Here is a 21,594-nt window from a genome sequence, read left to right on the forward strand (position 1 = left end):
CTGAATTATCCAGAGGAGGCCTGGGAGAAGGTCATGTGGTCAGATGAGACCAAAATAGAACTTTTTGGTATCAACTCCACTCGCTGTGTTTGGAGGAAGAAGAAGGGCGAGTACAATCCCAAGAACACTGTCCAAACCGTGAAGCATGGTGGGGGAAATGTCATACTTTGGGGGTGCTTTTCTGCAAAGGGGACAGGGCGACTGCACTGTATTGAAGGGAGGATGGATGGGGTCACGTATTGCAAGATTTTGGCCAACAACCTCCTTCCCTCAGTAAGAGCATTGAATATGCGTTGCGTCTTCCAGCATGACAATCACTTGAAACACATAGCCAGGGCAATTAAGTAGTGGCTCTTTAAGAAGCATTTCAAGATTTTAAGATCCTGAAGTGGCCTAGAAAGTCTCCAGACCTGAACCTAAAAGAAAATCTTTGGAGGGAGCTGAAACTCAATGTTGTGCAGCGACAGCCCCGAAACCTGAAAGATCTGAGGAAGATCTGTATGGAGGAGTGGGCCAAAAACCCTGCTGCAGTTTGTACTAACTTAGTCAAGAACTATAGAAAAAGTCTGACCTGTGTAATTGCAAACACAGGTTTTTGTACTAAATATTACATTCTGATTTTTTTTCCCTCCCAAAATGCGGAGGAAAATGGGGGGTGCGTCTTATAGTCCGGATCTACTGGCTCTGGCTATGGTGGGGAGGTGGGGGAGAGGTTTCGGCAGAGCAGCAGGGCACAGATGCAGAAGCCGGCTGCTGCGGCTAACTCCTGTGCCCGTGCTAAAGAGAAATGAATATTCACTCCATGGGCGTGGAGAGCAATGAATATTCATTTCTTCTTGGCATCGTGTGCCGATACTTAAGAGAAATGAATATTCTGAATATTAATTTATCTTAAGTATCGGCACATGTGACCGCCAGCAGCAGCAGGAAGCCAGTGGCTGACACTGCGCGCTACTGAAGAGCAATGAATACTTACTGCTCTCTTTTTTTTTAATCAGATACATTTTTATTGAACAATACAAAACTTAAGGCAGATATTACAGAACAATACTCATTTTACAATATTGTTGTAAATCCCCCCCCTTCCCTTACCCCTCCATGGAGACCTTTCCAGTGCAAACAACACTTCGCCCATTATTAACAATTATCCGACAATATTACAGTTTACAGTGAGTTTTGCGCTACAATAGTACAAACAGGTGTTACTGTAATTGATCCTATCCAACCATGGCTGCCATAGTTTATGGAAGTATTCCTGTTTATTCCTCTTGGTGTAAATACTTCTTTCAAGTTGAATTATACTGTATGTCTCGTTTGAACAATAAAATGCATGTCTTCTTTGAACAATAAATTTGCGTCTGGACGAGGGCTCCTCTCTAATCCAATATTTTGCAATCAATTTTCTGGCAATAAACAATAATCTTGCAATTGCTATTTTGGTCATGTTGTCTGTTATTATTTCCTCAACGTACCCTAAGAAACATGTCAGTGGGTCCCTAGGGACAATGCTCCCATACACCATTCCAATACGGCTCAACACTATGATCCAAAAGGAGGAGAATCTGGGACAATGCCAAGGACCTTGGGCAGTTGGGCACGTTGGGCAGTCGGAGTTAGACTTCAACCCTGCCTTAAGTAACATATCAGGTGTTCTACACACCCTGTGGATCACATACAGCTGTGACATTCTCCCATCCCACCTATCGTCATCTATCTCTCCTAAGTCTACCTCCCACTTCCTTCTAGCTTTGATAGAATGTCCTACCAGAAAGGCGAGTAGCAGGTGTCTATACACTCCAGATATCGCCCCTTTCATTCCATTGTTTTTAAGTATGAAATCTAACGTGAGATCCATTTGTATTACTATAGGCCTCCTTCTGCTTTGTGTCTGAAATGCATGCTGAACCCGTCTATAATTAAAGAGATTTAGCCTTGGGAATTGAAATTCTTCCTGCAACATTTCATACGATTTAAGCTTCCCTTGGAAGATCAATATGAATACTCACTGCTCTCTGCGATGAACAGTCCCGGTGAGTATTCCGGCAGCTGTGCTCTGCTTGTGAGCAGAACATGATGTCCCTGCCATGCGCTGCTTACAAGCATTAAGCAGCTGCTGGCAACAGAGCAGGACGCTGTGAGGGAGCGGAGGAAGGTAAGTGTAATGTTTTTTTTTTTTAATCCTTTCTGATGGGACCATGCATACCAGGACTGGGATGGGGCCAATCATAAGGATGATACCATGCATACAAGGACTGGGATGGGGCCAATCATAAGGATGATACCATGCGTACAAGGACTGGGATGGGGCCAATTATACCAGGACAGGGTTGGAGGCCAATCATACCAGGACCGGGCCAATCATAAGGATGGGACCATGCATACAAGGACTGGGATGGGGCCAATCATACCAGGATAAGGCCGGGTTCACATTGCGTTAAACAGCAGCCCGTTCAACACATACGTGAACGGGCTGCTGACGCAAGTGCCGACATTCTCCATCGCGCTAGCGCAGATAGAGAATCTGCTAGCTCTATCTGCGCTAGTAGTGACGGACCCGGAAATGCTGCAGCCCGCGTCTCAGGGTCCGTCATTCAATGATCATTCCTGCCAGGATAAGGATGAGAGGGACCATTCCTACCAGGATAGAAATGAGAGGGCCATGAATATCAGGCTAGGGATGAGGAGGCATGCATACCAGGATAGGGATGAGGGGCCATGTGTATCAGGATGGGGATGAGGGGACCATATTTACCAGGATAGGGGATATTAAGTACAGAATGGACCACATTTTTTTGCTTCAGTTTTTTCACCCCTAATTTCCTCCTCTAAAAGCTAGGTGCGTCTTATGGTCCGGTGCTTCTTATAGTCCGAAAAATACGGTATTTCATGCAATAAAGTGCAAATTTATAAAGTTAAAATCAGACAATGAGATTTTCTGGGTTTTATTCTTTGTAGATGGGAAAACTTGCAAAATTGGCAGAGTATCAAATACTTATTTTCCCCACTGTATGTACTGTGCATTTGAAGTGTGTTGTATTGTGTATTTGTTCTCTGTATTGTGTATTTGCGGGTATCAGTGATTACTGACAGCATAGTTTTCAATATATATTTTGCCATCAGGGACACCCAATACTGACAAGTTTCAACTAAGGTGCCAGACTAAGCATACTGCCCAGCACCACCGATGGCAGCAGGACTTTTCGCAATGAGGCAGTTTGTATTCACAATATACAACACTGATTCAGCTTGGCTACTTCATGAATGCCACCTTACTGAGTTGAAAAAAAAGGCCTGGCAATCTTCCCATATACCTTGCCAAGAAAACATAACACTAGAAGTCCCCGGAATTTCAAGATCCCCCCTGAAGTCCTGAGAGAGGGTCAAATGACCCTCAGTCCATATTGACACCTTAATTAGCATCCTTTCATTTGTAAATGTGCTCTTGCCTGAGGAATCTGCAGGGGGGATTATCTAAGATAAGAGTGTATAAACAGAAGAATGCAAGCTATTCCTGAGTGTGGGGGTTGCTGCTCACAAGAAAGAAAGAAAGACCCATGAATGTGGTTCATGGGTCTCCCGGAACTAATGGCATTTAACTAATGGCATTTATTTCAGTCATTATCTTGGGGAGAATGGGGGGGGGGGGTGACCAAGGTTCCATCACTACGTGACAGCTGTTCAGCAAACCTGGGAAACCCAAGGATCATTGCCACTATGACCCGAAACCGCTTTCAAGACATCATGCAACACCTACGCTTTGATGACATGTTCACGCGCAGTGAGCGAGTGGAGACCGATAAGTTTGCTGCAATCTCCGATGTGTGGAGATCGTTTGTCATCAACTGCATCGCATCCTACAACCCTGGTCGATACATCACTATTGATGAACAGCTTTTCCCGTCAAAGACTCGCTGCTGTTTTCTGCAATACATTGCAACAAAACCAGACAAGTTTGGCATCAAGTTTTGGGTGGCTTGCGACTTGAAATCAAAGTACATCTGTAATGTCCTCCCATATCTTGGCAAGGACCCCAGTCGTCCCAGCGGGGAGAGACTGTCCGAAACTGTAGTGATGAGGCTGATGGAACCATTCATGGACAAGGGCAGAACTGTAACCACGGACAAATTCTTTACATCATTGTCACTTGCACAACGACTGCTTAGCCGGGAAACCACTATCCTCGGCACAGTCAACAAGAGTCGCCGGGAAATTCCTCAATCCGCTAGACAGATGGACCGCACGGAATTCACCACTCAGGTGTTTTCAACCACTGGTGCCACACTGACAGTGTATGCACCCAAACAAAAGAAGGCCGTCTACATTCTCAGCAGCATGCACAGCGTGGTTGAGACTGAGGATACCAACAAAAGGAAGCCAAACACGGTCACACAATACAACCACACAAAGTGCGGTGTGGATGTAATGGACCAAATGGTGCGGGAGTACAGCGTGCGTGCAGGAACACGGAGATGGCCAGTCGCCGTGTTCTACAACATGATTGACATGGCAGCACTCAATGCTCATGTTCTTTATCAGGCATGCACTGGGGTGCAGGAGAGACGGGTGGACTTCCTGGTTGAGCTTCCAAAAGAGTTAGGTGGCCGTCATGTGACTGAAAAGAAGGCACGCAAGGAGAAACTCCTTTGGCAACTTCCTTCCACACCCAGCCCTGGCAAAAGGGTGAAGTGTCAGGTCAACCATCAATGCACGAACAATTGTGCAACTGAGAGATGTGTTGACTGCTACAAATACACGTGTGGCAAATGTACCAGGGACATACCCAGGCAGTGCCAGGTATGTTCCGACATGTTCAGACAGACTGCTGAGTGAGTGCTGAAATGCTAGTCACACAAGGACAAGCCACTCACACACGCACAGCCCCCCACTGCAGCCTATGGAAAATATGTGTGGAATTGTTTTATTCCTTGTATTTTTTTAACATTTTTATAACAAAAATAAAAAGCATCCTTTGATGTGCGCTCCTTTACTCCCCTACCCCCATGTATTTGTCTTCACCCTTTCCCCCCTCCCCTCTTCCCACTCCTCCACCAACATCCCTCCCTGTTGTATAATTTGATTATATTGTTTTCTTGTTCAGTTTTATCACATTTGTTTGGCCATGCCGCTTATACACTGCTCATCTTGAAAATGTGACTATTTGTTTGATGTTGGTGTGAAATAACCCTTTAGTGAAAAAAAAAATCTTATTGGTTTTAAAAAAAAAATAAAAAGCATCAAAACAAATAACACTTGTTCTTTTGTATATTTTTCACACTAAAATTTCAGTCCTCTTGTGCACATTTTTTTTGCGCCAAATTTGCACAAGAATGAACATGCTGCGATTTTTTTTCGCTAGTGTGATTGAGGCCTAAAGGTACAGTTACACGTTACGATCTTGTTGACTATATCGTTTGAAAACGTCACGTGATCACGTCGTTCATGCAATGTTGTTGTCACATCGTTGCGTGTAACGTGAAGATATCGGACGAACACATCGTTGGATCGCTGATCGCAGATTTGAGGTCAGGATCTCAAATCTGACGATCCTCGTCCAATTATGTGTCAGAAGATGTGCAGCATCGTTCAGTGTAACGCTGAGATGAACGATTTTGGTCTAAATTCTCCTATTCCTGCCATTGTGAAAAATCGTTCTGCAAACGTTTGCAATGAGGCTAACACGGAGCCAAAATTTACATAGTTAACAAGATAGTTGCATGTGACGCCTCTTGGACGATGTGAAACTGATTGCACGAACGATGTGATCACGTGACATTTCTAACTATATTGTCGACGAGATCGTAACATGTAACGGTACCTTTGACCGCTGCGGATCCGCAGCAGTTTCCCCTGAGTTTACAGTACAATGTAAACTTATGAAAAACAAAAAACGCTGTGCACATGCTGCGGAAAAATCCGCGCGGAAACACTGCGGATTACATTCCGCAGCATGTCACTTCTTTTCTGCGGATATTCACCTGCTCCAATAGGAAACTGCAGATGAAAATCCGCAGAAGAAACCGCAGTAAAAAATGCGATAAATCCGCAGTAAAAACCGCAACGGGTTTTCACTGCGGATTTTGGAATTCCGCTGCGGAAACATCCGCAGTGGAATCCGCAAAGTGTGCACATAGCCTTAGACACAATTGCTTCTGGTCATTACTCACAGCTGTACCTTGCTCTAAAATTTCTAATTCTCTATTTAAAATATATAAAAAATGATTCATTGTTTCAGCGCTTTTTTGCACAAATAATACTAAACTAAATACAATATGTATAGTCTTTATATTATCAAATACAATAAACTGAACAGAACTAACTTGAAACTACATGGGTAAACTTGATGGAAAACAGCAAACAACCTCCTGTGGTGCAACAGTAATGGCCTTAATTACAGAACAAAAGACAGTGAATAGAGGTAAGATAAGCTATAGATAAAATCCTTTAGGTCATTTGACCCTTCTCTGGGTTTCAAAGGTAGAAATGTCAAATGACCCATCTCTGGGACTTCTAAATTAATGGAAAGTACAACTAATGGAATTTGTTATACTGCTGGAAGATGCACCTCTAGGTCAGAAGTCAATGAACAAGCTACCATGCGTACAGGGGACCCTTTCAATCTCTTGGAGCGTTGCGGTCAGTTGGATATATGGCAATGCGGAACGCTGCATCTCCCACGGATTTCTCTGCCCAGGAACATGGGACATTGTGTTCCCCGGTTGCCAAGCAAGGTAGGATGCTGCCGTTTCTGGTACTAGACAGTGGTGGGATTGTGGCCATGGAGGTTAACAGGGAGTGGTTATCTGGGGATGTTTGGGAGGTATTCAGCACCTTATCAGTTCCTTTAGCATTAGGCAGGCTATTTAAGGGTACGTTCACACTAGCGTTGCGCCGCCCTGCGTCGGCGACGCAACGCGCGACGCATCGAAAAACGCGCGCAAACGCGCGCAAAAACGCGCGCGTTTTGCGACGCGTGCGTCGTTTTTGACCAAAATCGGACGCACAGAAAATGCAACTTGTAGCGTTTTCGTGCGTCCGACGCCAGCGTCGGAAACGACGCACGTGGCGAAAAACGCAACCAAAAAGACGCACGCGTCCCCTATGTTAAACATAGGGGCGCGTCGCCGCTGCGTCGCCGCTGCGTCGCCGACGCAACAGCGGCGCAACGCTAATGTGAACTTAGACTAACGCTGCTTCCAGGCTGTGCTGTTTATTGCAGTTCCTATGTGCTTTGGAGGTGAGTGGCGCAGGCAATACTGGTCACTATCTTTTCAGGGTTTTCCTAGGGTTCTTCCCCTTGTCTCTTGGGGCTTCACTCCCAAGGGTTCATGCAGAGGCACCCACCTGATTCTTGACTAGGCACTGGCCACGTCACCAGATGCCAGGCGACAGTGGGCCTGGGAAGGGCTCTGCCAAAGTCCCCTTTCCATCTCTGGGAGCTGGCTGAAGAGTATCCAGGCCATCAAGGGCCTGCTGTTGTGAATTCTGTGGCAGAGCTACCTCCTGTGGTCACAAGTGGTACTTCGGCTGATTCTCTCTGTGAGCTTCCGTTGGTGGAGGAAAGTGGTACTGCGGCTTCTGAGTTTCCTTCCTCAGGTGATGTGGTGAAGTCGTTAGGTGCTGCTCTATTTAACTCCACCTAGTGCTTTGATTCTGGCCTCCAGTCAATGTTCTAGTATTGGACCTGTTTCCTCCTGGATCGTTCCTGTGGCCTGCTGCTCTGCATAGCCAAGTTCCGCTTTGCTATTTTGTTTGCTGTTTTTTTCTGTCCAGCTTGTCTCTGTTTTTTCCTGCTTGCTGGAAGCTCTGGGACGCAGAGGGTGTACCTCCGTGCCGTTAGTTCGGTACGGAGGGTCTTTTTGCCCCCTTTGCGTGGTTTTTGTAGGGTTTTGTGTTGACCGCAAAGTTACCTTTCCTATCCTCGCTCTGTTCAGAAAGTCGGGCCTCACTTTGCTAAATCTATTTCATCTCTACGTTTGTCTTTTCATCTTAACTCACAGTCATTATATGTGGGGGCTGCCTTTTCCTTTGGGGTATTTCTCTGAGGCAAGGTAGGCTTATTTTCTATCTTCAGGCTAGCTAGTTTCTCAGGCTGTGCCGAGTTGCATAGGGAGCGTTAGGCGCAATCCACGGCTGCCTCTAGTGTGGTTGGAGAGGATTAGGGATTGCGGTCAGCAGAGTTTCCACGTCTCAGAGCTCGTTCTATGTTTTTGGGTTATTGCCAGGTCACTGTATGTGCTCTGACCTCTATGTCCATTGTGGTACTGAATTACCTTATCATAACAGCCTGCCTAGCATCTGGGGCTGCGCCTTTGCTGGTTTGGTGTTAGTTATGCTGGGTCTCTCTGCATAGCCTATAACACAAAGAACCTGGATGTGACAATATCCCAATACAGCTAATGAAGTCTTTTGAAGCAGCAGCTGATAATATCACATGCCTGTGTCAACAGATATGTACAAGAACTGGACAAGATCTGCGCCTATTCCAAAGAAGGGAGATGCTACCAAGGGTGGAAACTATATTAATATTGCGCTCATACCTCATGCCAGCAGAATACTACTTAAGATCCTAGAAAGATGGATACAACCGTACGTTGATAAAAGAGCTGCCAGAGAAACAAGCAGGATTCAGAAGAGACAGAGGAACTAGATATGTAATTGCTAATATTAGATAGATAATGGAAAAGGCCAAAGAATACAAGATCTATTTTTGCTTCAACAACTACAGCAAAACCTTTGATTGTGTTGATCACCAGAATACCATGAAGGATATGAGTGTACCGAACCATATCATGAGCCTCATTAGGAACCTTTACATCGACCAAGAAGCAACAGTCTGAACGGAACACAGCAACATGGCATGGTTCAAAGTAGAGCGAGGCACCAGAAAAGGCTGCACCCTGTCATCACTTATCTTCAGTTTATATGCAGAAGCTATTTTCAGGAAGACTGGACTTGCCGAAACAGAAGGAATCAAAATGGCTGGACTAATCATCAACTACCTTAAAGATACAGACGATACAATATTGATAGCAACAAGCGTAGATGGAATGAAGGACTTATCAGCTCACACAAGAGACTGCTACTCAACACAAAGAAGATAAAGATATTCACTACTGCCAGGTATAACCAGGACATATTTCAGATGGATGCCGACAAACTGGAAGTAGTAAAGGACTTCAACCTACTCGGTTCAATGACCACTAAAAATGCAGCGACAACACCGGAAGTAAATAGGAGAATTGCTATGTGAAAATCAAGAATGAAGTTACTGGACAAGGTCTTGAAACCAAGGAACATTTCACTGACGACGAAAACCAAAGGGTAACATTTCTCCTTGCAGAGAGTGACCTGTCAAGCATGCCGAGGTAAGGAGACTTTTAAGCTGCAATGCTCCTCTGGGAAATATGCAAATTGTCTCTTCAGAGAGGAAGAGGACTAGAACTCTAATGCCACCTATAGGAAGTAGCAATCCTAAAAGTCAATATCGACTCTCCAACAAGCCTTGACAAGGCTCGTTATCAGGGCCGGGTCGGCTCCAGGTTTTCGTGGGTCCCAGGCAAAATACTCTCAGTGGGCCCCTTTAACACATACCACAATTCATGATGAACAGATATGGCAGAGAAATATAAGTATAGCATAATGCCAAAGATTTCACTTAATTCTTACATTACACGAGTGATATCTATTGTAAATTCTAAAATAGCTCAGAAAGTGGACAGTATACTCCTCCATACAGTATTATAGGCACCACATAGTGCTCCATACAGAATAATGAGCCCCATATATTGCTCCATACAGTATTATAGGCACCACATAGTGCTCCACACAGAGTAATGAGCCCCATATATTGCTCCATACAGTATTATGGGCATCACATAGTCCTCCATACAGAATAATGAGCTCCATAAAATGCTCCATATATAATGGGGCCCATATGATGCTCCATACAGAATAGGCCCCATATAATGCTCCATATCGTATATGATGGGCCCCATATAGGATGCTCCAGTGTATGATGGACCCCATATAATGCTCCATGTATAATGGGCCCCATAAATGATGGTCCAGTGTATGATCGGTCCATATATGATGCTCCAGTTTATAAAGGGCCTCATATATGATGCTCCATATATAATTGGCCTCATAAGATGCTCTAAACATTAAAAAAATGTAAAAAATAAAATAAAATGAAATTCTCACCTCTCCTCGCTGTCTGTTGCTCTGCTCCAGACTCCTCAGCATCGAAGTCTTCCAGCTCTCTGCATTGACTGCTCAGGCAGACGGCTCACACTAGTGACGTCTTCGCACCCTTTGACCTGAGCGTCAGTCAGAGGAAGCAAAAGACGCTGCAGCGGTGGAGCGGGGAGAGGTAAGTATCGCAAGTACCGAAGCCTCGTTCAAGCGAAGGGCCCCCCGCCTGCTTAGAGCCCTGGCACTTGCCAACACTGGCCCTGCTCGTTAGAGTGTCAATATTGACTTTTAGGATTGCTTACTATAGGTGGCACTAGAGTTCTAGTCATAATCCACTCTCAAGAGACAATTTGCACTGACGACAAAGACATGGCTTGTACATAGTTTAGCTTTTTCTTTGGTAACATATGGATGCAAAACCTGGACAATAAAGAAACAAAATGTTAGGGCTATGGTCGCCCGGTCCCCCGCTACTCACCTTCTCCCTTCTGCTCATTCGTCGCGGCATCTTGCTGGACATTGGTCACGAAATGTTTATTCTTCACTGTCGGTCTCGTGGTCGGCAGCGGTTATCCCGTGTTCGCGTGTGCCTCGCCTGGACTTTCTGCTTCTGCAGTATGCTGACCCGGAAGCGCCTCCAAGCCAATGGAACAGAGGTTCTGGGTATATCAGGCCGCCCTCTCCTTGTAGAGGCGCCTGATTATTGTGTGCTTCACAGCATATGTGCTTAGGACCCTTTTTGCATGTTCTCTCTATGCTCCCGCATTCCTCGTCGCGATTCCTGTTTGTACCTCCTGATTCCTCCTTCAGCGTTAGTCCACTCCGTCCGTATCTGTAGATCCCCTGCTCCTCCTCGTGGTTTTCCCTGTCCGCCTACTCCGTCCCACTGTCCGCCTACTCAGGCCCCCTGTCCGTACTCCCCTCCTACTCCAGGCTTTCTGTATTCCCCTGCTCCGCCTCGTGGTTATCCCTGTCCACTGATTCAGTCCTTCAGTCTGCACCCCTTTCTTATTCCAGACCTCCTGTATTCCGCTTCGCCCCTTTTCCTCTGTTTTTCCTGTTCCCCTAGCCCAGTGTGTTATCACTATCTCCCGTCCTGTCTGTTCCCTACGAGCCGCCCTCTTGGCACCAGCTGTTGAGGTATTTGAGTCCCCTGGGCCTGCCCCAAACGATCAATGTATAGGGGTCGGTGTCACCTAGTTAGCTCACCCAGGGAAGGTTCGATACCACGACCCAGAGTGTCCACTCCAGGAAGCTCACTTTCCCCCAGCGCTACACAAAACAGAAGAAAAATTGACAGCTTCGAATATGGTGATGGAAAAGGATGTCAGCTATACCATGGATGGAAAGAAACCAATTTTAGAACAAAATAAATCCACACATGTCACTCGAAGCAAGGATCACCAAACTATGACTTGCCTACTTTGAACACGTCACAGGAAGAAAGCAATCACTGAAGAAGGACATCAGAGTCGGAAAAAAAGAAACAACAAGAAGAAGAGGAAGACAAGCAACCCGATGTTGTAATCAGCCCCTCTGCCCCTTTTTTAGTGATATATACAATTTAAACTAAAAATTGCCAGCAGATCGGTGGATGTCCAGGTCCTGAGACCTGCACCAATTGCTTAATAGACTGGTGAGAAATGCATAGCTTGTGAGGTAGGTCCACAAAACAGAGTACGGATTCAATAGAAAGTCTACAAAATTTAACGCATAATTGTACCAACCAGTGAATAAGAAAATAGGCTACTATTCACCTGGGCAGTTATTTGTAGGAATCTCCTCTTTACACTGCTCATCACCCCTCACATAGGTCTCTGTAGTATTAATATGGGTCAGATCTTCACCCTGAAACAAATATTGTAAAAGTCACCGACAGATGGAGAAGTCACATCTATGATCAGCTCTAATCCTGCCATCTTCATCGTTCTCATTACACAAGCACAAAACATATACTCTGTATTTTTCGTACTCTAAGACGGTGCGTCTTAGAGTATGAAAAATACAGAGTATTTGGGGTAAAATATGGGGTGCCAATATTTTGAGGAGAAAATAGAAAGTAAATGTAATGTAAAAATAGGGGTCCATCTTATTGTCTGAATTTAGCTTACTGGGGGGGGTGGCAGAAGGCTCTCTGCTGCAGGAAGTCAGCGGAGGAAGCAGGAGCAGGGCTGTGGAGTCGGTATCCATTTTGGTGGAGTCAGAACATATAAAATGGACCGACTCTGAAAATATATAATGAATTGGGTACAGTAGTTCAATGCAGGATGTGCTGTAAATTTTTCAGAACAATATGGGAAAGTTATGAAATTTCCTATAAATGTCTGTTCGATTCCAGATCTAAGAATCTAGGCTTTTAGTTCAGGAGAATCTGTGCTGCACTTCATATATATGCTCAGGGATGAGGCAGTGCTGTGGAGTCGGGAGTCAGAGAAATTGAGGAATCAGAGGTATGACTGACTCCACAGCTCTGGGCAGGAGTGAGGTGATCTGGCAGGCCCTGGGCTGGGAGGAGGGGGATGTCCGAGCAGTGCAAGGTTGCGGACCCTGGGCTTAAAAAAAAATGTCGGCAAAGAGGCAGGAGTGGAGTCTTTGCTCTGTACAATGATTTCCCGGAGGTGGGCTTAATGTAACAGGCCGCTGGAGGTGGCGCATGTGCAGATTTAGATCTCGACTCATGGTACCTTCACACATAACGATATTGTTAACGATATCGTTGCTTTTTGTGACGTAGCAACGATATCGTTAATAAAATCGTTATGTGTGACAGCGACCAACGATCAGGCCCCTGCTGGGAGATCGTTGGTCGCTGAAGAAAGTCCAGAACTTTATTTCGTCGCTGGACTCCCTGCTGACATCGCTGGACCGGCGTGTGTGACACCGATCCAGCGATGTCTTCACTGGTAACCAGGGTAAACATCGGGTAACTAAGCGCAGGGCCGCGCTTAGTAACCCGATGTTTACCCTGGTTACCATCCTAAAAGTAAAAAAAACAAACAGTACATACTTACCTACCGCTGTCTGTCCTCCAGCGCTCTGCTCTGCACTCCTCCTGCACTGGCTGTGAGCGTCGGTCAGCCGGAAAGCAGAGCGGTGACGTCACCGCTCTGCTTTCCGGCCGCTGTGCTCACACAGACAGTACAGGAGGAGTGCAGAGCACAGCGCTGGAGGACAGACAGCGGTAGGTAAGTATGTACTGTTTGTTTTTTTTACTTTTAGGATGGTAACCAGGGTAAACATCGGGTTACTAAGCGCGGCCCTGCGCTTAGTTACCCGATGTTTACCCTGGTTACCGGCATCGTTGGTCGCTGGAGAGCGGTCTGTGTGACAGCTCTCCAGCGACCAAACAGCGACGCTGCAGCGATCCGGATCGTTGTCGGTATCGCTGCAGCGTCGCTTAATGTGAGCCCCACTCCTGCTGCCGGCTTACTGCATCTGTGACCCGGCTCCACTGCTGACCCGCCCCCTTCACGGTAAGCTACATTCAGACGATAAGATGTAAACAAAACAAGACTAATCACAAAACCTTCACAGCTGTCTACACATCATAGGGGAGATCTCATGACATCTTCTCTCCATCTACCTGATGATCCTGAGGAACATTGGGATCTTCTTGTTTACAGTCCTGTGGAAGAAGAGGACGGGGACATCTCTCTGGTGTTGTCCTCTTACTGGATAGATCTGGAGGAAACACATAGAGGGACTGAATTCATTCTTTACATACAGATAATTATAGGCCGTGTGTATTTAGTCCTGTCTATTACCTGGTGATGTAACGGGCTGGGGATCCTCCATCATGACGTTCTTGTACAGATCTTTGTGTCCTTCTAAATACTCCCACTCCTCCATGGAGAAATAGACGGAGACATCCTGACACCTTATAGGAACCTGACACATACAATGATAGCGTCATACCCCTGATCTTTTCATTGCGTTACTGTATAATATCCCAGCATTCCCAGCAGTCTCACCTCTCCAGTCAGCAGCTCAATCATCTTGTAGATGAGTTCTAGAATCTTCTGATCATTGATGTCCTCATGTATCAGGGGCTGAGGTGGAGGCCCTGTGATTGAGCTCAGGGGTTTTCCCCATACCTCAGACACAGAGTCCTGACAGCGCTCACTAGAGGTCTTCTTCACTACTGTGTAATCCTGGTTATGGAGAGACACATTAATAGATCTCACTACAGACATTTCCAGAGTCCTCACCTCTCCAGGTCTGTCCATCTGTTATTCCCATAGATAAGAATGATGTAATGTGACGTCATCAGAATCTCTCACCTCTCCAGTAAGCCGGAAGAGGATCTCTAGGGTGAGGTGTAATATCCTCTCCGCCCTCTTGTCTCTGTCCATATACATCCTTGACGGCGCAATCAGAAAAATTCTCTTGTATAGAAGATCTCCACTGAGAGGATCTGATATTGTAGAGAGCTGAACAGGAAGAGGAGAAGTCGATGTAACATAAAGAATCCCACATAATACAATTATTGAAGACTTTATATCTGATCACCGAGGGCAGAAATGATGCTGACATGTATGGCAAGAGACTATTTTATAAGTGTTCATCTGTGTTTTTTTTTATTTTCACCAAAAAGGCCGTGGTTTTAGATGTTTATGTCTGAACTAGATGGTGGCCCGATTCTAACGCATCGGGTATTCTAGAATATGCATGTCCACGTAGTATATTGCACAGCCCACGTAGTATATTGGCCAGCCACGTAGTATATTGCACAGCGACATAGTATACAGCACAGAGCCACGTAGTATATTGCCCAGCCACGTAGTATATTGCACAGCGACGTACTATATTGGCCAGTCACGTAGTATATTGCCCAGTCACATAGTATACAGCACAGAGCCACGCCAGTCACGTAGTATATTACCCAGCCACGTAGTATATTGCCTAGCCACGTAGTATATTGCCCAGTTACGTAGTATATTGCCCAGCCACGTAGTATACAGCACATAGCCACATAGTATATTGCCCAGTCCCGTAGTATATTGCACAGCGACGTAGTATATAGCACAGAGCCACGTAGTATATTGCACAGCGACGTACTATATTGGCCAGTCACGTAGTATATTGCCCAGCCACGTAGTATACAGGACAGAGCCACGCCAGTCACGTAGTATATTGGCCAGTCACGTAGTATATTGCCCAGCCACATAGTATATTGCCCAGCCACGTATGTAACAGGTTAAAAAAAGACTTAAAATAAAAAATAAACGTATACTCACGTTCCGAAAGCCCATTGAAGTCCTGGCGCCTGTGTGCGGTGCACGTGGCAGCTTCCGGTCCCAGGGTTGGTATGAGCGCAGGACCTGTGATGACGTCGCGGTCACATGACCGTGATGTCATGGAAGGTCCTTCTCGCATAGCACCCTTGCCAACGGAATCTGCCGCTTGCACTGCTGAAGGTCGAAGAGTGAGAATAACCTTTTTTTATTATTATTATTTGTAACATTAGATCTTTTTACTATTGATGCTGCATACACAGCATCAATAGTAAAATGTTGGTCACACAGGGTTAATAGCTGCGTTAATGGAGTGCGTTACACCGCGGTCCATTAACGCTGCCATTAACCCTGTGTGAGGGCTGACTGGAGGGGAGTATGGAGCAGGCACTGACTGCGGGGAGTAAGGAGCGGCCATTTTTCCGCCGGACTGTGCCGGTCGCTGATTGGTCGTGGCTGTTTTGCCACGACCAATCAGCCACTTTGACAGAGGCCGCGACCAATGAATATCTGTGACAGACAGACAGAAAGACAGACAGACAGAAAGACGATAGTGACCCAAGTTAGACAATTATATAGTAGATTATCAACTGCAATTTTTATAAATTCACAAATTTTGTCACAAATGTACTCCAGTTCACTCCTGAGCCATTTTATGTATCCTAGATATGTTAGTGCAAATTTTGTGCCATTCAGGAGAACTTCTGACTTTTTGCCCTAGGAGCATTTTTATTTTATTGGAGCTTGCCGTTATCACTCCTGTTTAATTAACATAAATACTACTCTCAGTCTCCGACCGTGGTATTTAAATGCTGCAATTCTGGTGTGGCTTACAATTTCTCCAGTATGACACAATCGCGGGGTGCCGATAGCTTGCTATGGTCGCCTGGATCCTGCTGAAGGCTCTAATTAACAAAATGTTAGTAAAGCCAAAGGAAGATGGAAAAGTGGATTATCTCCTGTGCTGTTAGCAAATCAATATTTTAAAAGCGTGATATGGTAAATCATGCAGTTTAATTCTCATCCTCTCTACATGCTTAGGATCATAAATGTAGATACTTGTTGTGAGTTCTGTTTTTGGGCTCCCTCTGGTGGTTACTGATGGTACTGGGTGACTTGTCTTTCCTGGGTCTCTGGGTTCCACCTGTTCCATCAGGATATGGGAGTTTCCTATTTAACCTGGCTTTGCTGGCATTTCCTCGCCGGTTATCAATGTATCCAGTGTGTCTTGTTACCTCTGCTCCCTGCTCCTAGAACCTTCTGGTCAAGCTAAGTTTTGGTGTTTTGCTTTATTTGGTTTTTAGTCCAGCCTGCAGATATGTGATTCTTTGCTGCTGGTTGCTCTAGTGGGCTGAAATTGCTCCTCATGTACCATGAGTTGGCACATGAGTTTAAGTAATTTCAGGATGGTTTTTTGAAGGGTTTTTTGCTGACCGCGCAGTTCACTTTTGTATCCTCTGCTATCTAGCTTTAGCGGGCCTCATTTTGCTGAAACTGTTTTCATACTGCGTATGTGCTTTCCTCTCATTTCACCGTCATTATATGTGGGGGGCTGCTATTTCTGTGGGGTATTTCTCTGGAGGCAAGAGAGGTCTGTGTTTCTTCTAATAGGGGAAGTTAGATCTTCGGCTGGAGCGAGACGTCTAGGATCATCGTAGGCACGTTCCCCGGCTACTTTTATTTGTGTGTTAGGTTCAGGGTCGCGGTCAGCTCAGGTTCCATCGCCCTAGAGCTTGTTTGTATCTGTGCTTGTCCTTTAGTGATCCCCTGCCATTGGGATCATGACAGTATAACCGGCCCACAAAGTGTTAATTGTATTGGCTGAAGTAGGAGGATAAGTAGTCTGAGGAAGTTTTTTTTTTTTCTCTTTCCCTCAGAGTTTGCTGCCTAGCCTTATTGCAGCTTGGCTACTTCCTCCTCCTCTTAATCTTTGAATGGCTCTGATCCCAGCTGTTTATCATGGACGTCCAGAGTTTGGCTTCCAGCCTGAATAATCTTGCCGCTAAGGTTCAAAATATACAGGATTTTGTTGTACATGCTCCTATGTCTGAACCTAGAATTCCTGTCCCAGAGTTTTTTTCTGGAGATAGATCTCGTTTTCTGAATTTTAGGAATAATTGCAAGTTGTTTCTTTCTTTGAAATCTCGCTCCTCTGGAGACCCTGCTCAGCAAGTCAAGATTATTATATCTTTCCTGCGGGGTGACCCTCAGGATTGAGCATTTGCATTGGCACCAGGGGACCCTGCGTTGCTTAATGCGGATGCGTTTTTTCTGGCATTGGGTTTGCTCTATGAGGAACCTAACCAAGAGATTCAGGCTGAAAAAGCTTTGTTGGCCCTCTCTCAGGGGCAAAATGAAGCAGAAATTTATTGTCAAAAATTTCGGAAGTGGTCGGTGCTTACTCAGTGGAATGAGTGCGCCCTGGCTGCAGAGTTCAGAGATGGCCTTTCTGAGGCCATTAAAGATGTTATGGTGGGGTTCCCTGCGCCTACTGGTCTGAATGAGTCTATGACTATGGCTATTCAGATTGATCGGCGTTTACGGGAGCGCAAACCTGTGCATCATTTGGCGGTGTCGTCTGAACCGTCACCTGAGATAATGCAATGTGATAGAATTCAGTCCAGAAGTGAACGACAAAATTATAGGCGGAAAAAAAGGTTGTGCTTTTATTGTGGTGATTCAGCTCATGTTATATCAGCATGCTCTAAACGCACAAAAAAGGTTGATAAGTCTGTTGCCATTAGTACTTTACAGTCTAAGTTCATTCTGTCTGTGACTCTGATTTGTTCATTATCATCCATTTCCGTCGATGCCTATGTGGATTCAGGCGCTGCCCTGAGTCTTATGGATTGGTCATTTGCCAATCGCTGTGGGTTTAGTCTGGAGCCTCTGGAAGTCCCTATTCCTTTGAAGGGAATTGACTCTACACCTTTGGCTATGAATAAACCTCAGTACTGGACACAAGTGACCATGCGTATGACTTCTGTTCATCAGGAGGTGATTCGCTTCCTGGTACTGTATAATTTGCATGATGTCCTAGTGCTTGGTCTGCCATGGTTACAAACTCATAATCCAGTCCTTGACTGGAAATCAATGTCTGTGTTAAGCTGGGGTTGTCAGGGGGTTCATGATGATGCACCTCCAATTTCTATCGCTTCATCTACTCCTTCTGAGATTCCTGTGTTTTTGTCTGACTATCGGGATGTTTTTGAGGAGCCTAAGCTCAGTTCGCTTCCTCCTCACAGGGATTGCGATTGTGCTATAAATTTAATTCCAGGCAGTAAATTTCCTAAAGGTCGTTTGTTCAATCTGTCAGTGCCAGAGCATACTGCTATGCGGGATTATGTTAAGGAGTCCTTGGAAAAGGGACATATCCGTCCATCTTTGTCCCCTTTGGGAGCAGGTTTTTTTTTCGTGGCCAAAAAAGATGGTTCCTTGAGGCCTTGTATAGATTATCGTCTTTTGAATAAGATTACCGTAAAATATCAGTATCCTTTGCCATTGTTGACTGATTTGTTTGCTCGCATTAAGGGGGCTAAATGGTTCACTAAGATTGATCTTCGGGGTGCGTATAATCTTATACGAATAAAGCAAGGTGATGAGTGGAAAACCGCATTTAATATGCCTGAGGGCCATTTTGAGTATTTGGTAATGCCTTTTGGACTTTCTAATGCTCCTTCAGTCTTCCAGTCCTTTATGCACGATATTTTCCGTGAATATCTGGATAAATTTATGATTGTGTATTTGGATGATATTTTGGTTTTTTCTGATGACTGGGAGTCTCATGTTCAGCAGGTCAGGAAGGTGTTTCAGGTCCTGCGGGCCAATTCCTTGTTTGTAAAAGGCTCAAAGTGTCTCTTTGGAGTCCAGAAGATTTCTTTCTTGGGGTATATTTTTTCCCCTTCTACTATTGAGATGGTTCCCGTCAAGGTTCAGGCTATTTGTGACTGGACGCAGCCTACATCTCTTAAGAGTCTACAGAAGTTCTTGGGCTTTGCTAATTTCTATCGTCGTTTTATAACTAATTTTTCTAGTGTTGTTAAGCCTTTGACGGATTTGACTAAGAAGGGTGCTGATGTTGCTAATTGGTCTCCTGCGGCTGTGGAGGCCTTTCAGGAACTTAAGCGCCGGTTTTCTTCTGCTCCTGTGTTGCGTCAACCAGATGTTTCGCTCCCTTTTCAGGTTGAGGTTGATGCTTCCGAGATTGGAGCGGGGGCGGTTTTGTCACAGAGAAGCTCCGATGGCTCAGTGATGAAGCCATGCGCGTTTTTTTCTAGAAAGTTTTCGCCGGCCGAGCGGAATTATGATGTTGGTAATCAGGAACTTTTGGCCATGAAGTGGGCATTTGAGGAGTGGCGTCATTGGCCAGAGGGTGCTAGACATCGTGTGGTGGTCTTGACTGATCACAAAAATTTGATTTACCTTGAGTCTGCCAGGCGTCTGAATCCTAGACAGGCTCGTTGGTCACTGTTTTTCTCTCGTTTCAATTTTGTGGTTTCATACCTGCCAGGTTCAAAGAATGTGAAGGCGGATGCTCTTTCTAGGAGTTTTGTGCCTGACTCCCTTGGAAATTCGGAGCCCTCTGGTATCCTTAGGGATGGGGTGATTTTGTCTGCTGTCTCCCCAGACTTGCGACGTGCTTTGCAGGAGTTTCAGGCGGGTAAACCTGATCGTTGTCCGCCTGAGAGACTGTTTGTTCCGGATAATTGGACCAGTAGAGTCATCTCCGAGGTCCATTCTTCTGCGTTGGCAGGTCATCCTGGAATATTTGGTACTAGAGACTTGGTGGCCAGGTCTTTTTGGTGGCCTTCCTTGTCGAGGGATGTGCGTTCTTTTGTGCAGTCTTGTGAGGTTTGTGCTCGGGCTAAGCCTTGCTGTTCTCGGGCCAGTGGATTGTTGTCACCTTTGCCTATCCCGAAGAGGCCTTGGACGCACATTTCCATGGACTTTATTTTGGATCTCCCTGTCTCTCAAAAAATGTCCGTCATCTGGGTTGTGTGTGATCGCTTTTCTAAAATGGTTCATCTGGTACCCTTGCCTAAGTTACCTTCCTCCTCTGAGTTGGTCCCTCTGTTTTTTCAGAATGTGGTTCGTTTGCATGGGATTCCTGAGAACATCGTTTCTGACAGGTGATCCCAGTTTGTGTCTAGATTTTGGCGGACGTTCTGTGCTAAGATGGGCATTGATTTGTCCTTTTCGTCTGCATTCCATCCTCAGACGAATGGCCAGACTGAACGAACTAATCAGACCTTGGAAACTTATTTGAGGTGTTTTGTTTCTGCTGATCAGGATGACTGGGTTACCTTTTTGCCGCTGGCCGAGTTTGCCCTTAATAATCGGGCTAGTTCTGCTACCTTGGTTTCTCCTTTCTTTTGTAATTCGGGGTTTCATCCTCGTTTTTCCTCTGGTCAGGTGGAACCTTCTGATTGTCCTGGAGTGGACATGGTGGTGGATAGGTTGCATCGGATTTGGAGTCATGTGGTGGACAATTTGAAGTTGTCCCAGGAGAAGGCTCAGCAGTTTGCTAATCGCCGTCGCCGCGTGGGTCCTCGACTTCTTGTTGGGGACTTGGTGTGGTTGTCTTCTCGTTTTGTTCCTATGAAGGTCTCTTCTCCTAAGTTCAAGCCTCGGTTCATCGGTCCCTATAGGATCTTGGAAATTCTTAACCCTGTGTCGTTTCGTTTGGATCTCCCGGCATCGTTTGCTATTCATAATGTGTTCCATCGGTCGTTGTTGCGGAAGTATGAGGTACCTGTTGTTCCTTCGATTGAGCCTCCTGCTCCGGTGCTGGTGGAGGGAGAATTGGAGTATGTTGTGGAGAAGATCTTGGATTCTCGTGTTTCCAGACGGAAACTCCAGTATTTGGTCAAGTGGAAGGGTTATGGTCAGGAGGATAATTCTTGGGTGGTTGCCTCGGATGTTCATGCTGATGATTTGGTTCGCGCTTTTCATAGGGCTCATCCTGGTCGCCCTGGTGGTTCTCGTGAGGGTTCGGTGACCCATCCTCAGGGGGGGTACTGTTGTGAGTTCTGTTTTTGGGCTCCCTCTGGTGGTTACTGATGGTACTGGGTGACTTGTCTTTCCTGGGTCTCTGGGTTCCACCTGTTCCATCAGGATATGGGAGTTTCCTATTTAACCTGGCTTTGCTGGCATTTCCTCGCCGGTTATC

General features: G+C 45.6%; 1 protein-coding gene across 1 annotated transcript in view; it reads right to left on the bottom strand.

The window, feature by feature from the left end:
• The window catches only part of LOC138663735 (zinc finger protein 678-like), a 65,614-nt gene that overhangs the window by 37,009 nt on the left and 7,011 nt on the right, over positions 1–21,594 (bottom strand). The window contains exons 2-6 of the mRNA XM_069750060.1: positions 14,472–14,621; positions 14,163–14,342; positions 13,956–14,079; positions 13,775–13,872; positions 11,949–12,039 (exon numbers count right to left, since the gene is read on the bottom strand). Coding sequence (XP_069606161.1) covers positions 11,949–12,039; positions 13,775–13,872; positions 13,956–14,079; positions 14,163–14,342; positions 14,472–14,621 — 643 coding nt within the window. The remainder of the gene's footprint in view (positions 1–11,948; positions 12,040–13,774; positions 13,873–13,955; positions 14,080–14,162; positions 14,343–14,471; positions 14,622–21,594) is intronic.

This window comes from Ranitomeya imitator, chromosome 2 (genome assembly GCF_032444005.1).
Source record: "Ranitomeya imitator isolate aRanImi1 chromosome 2, aRanImi1.pri, whole genome shotgun sequence".
NCBI lineage: Eukaryota > Metazoa > Chordata > Amphibia > Anura > Dendrobatidae > Ranitomeya > Ranitomeya imitator.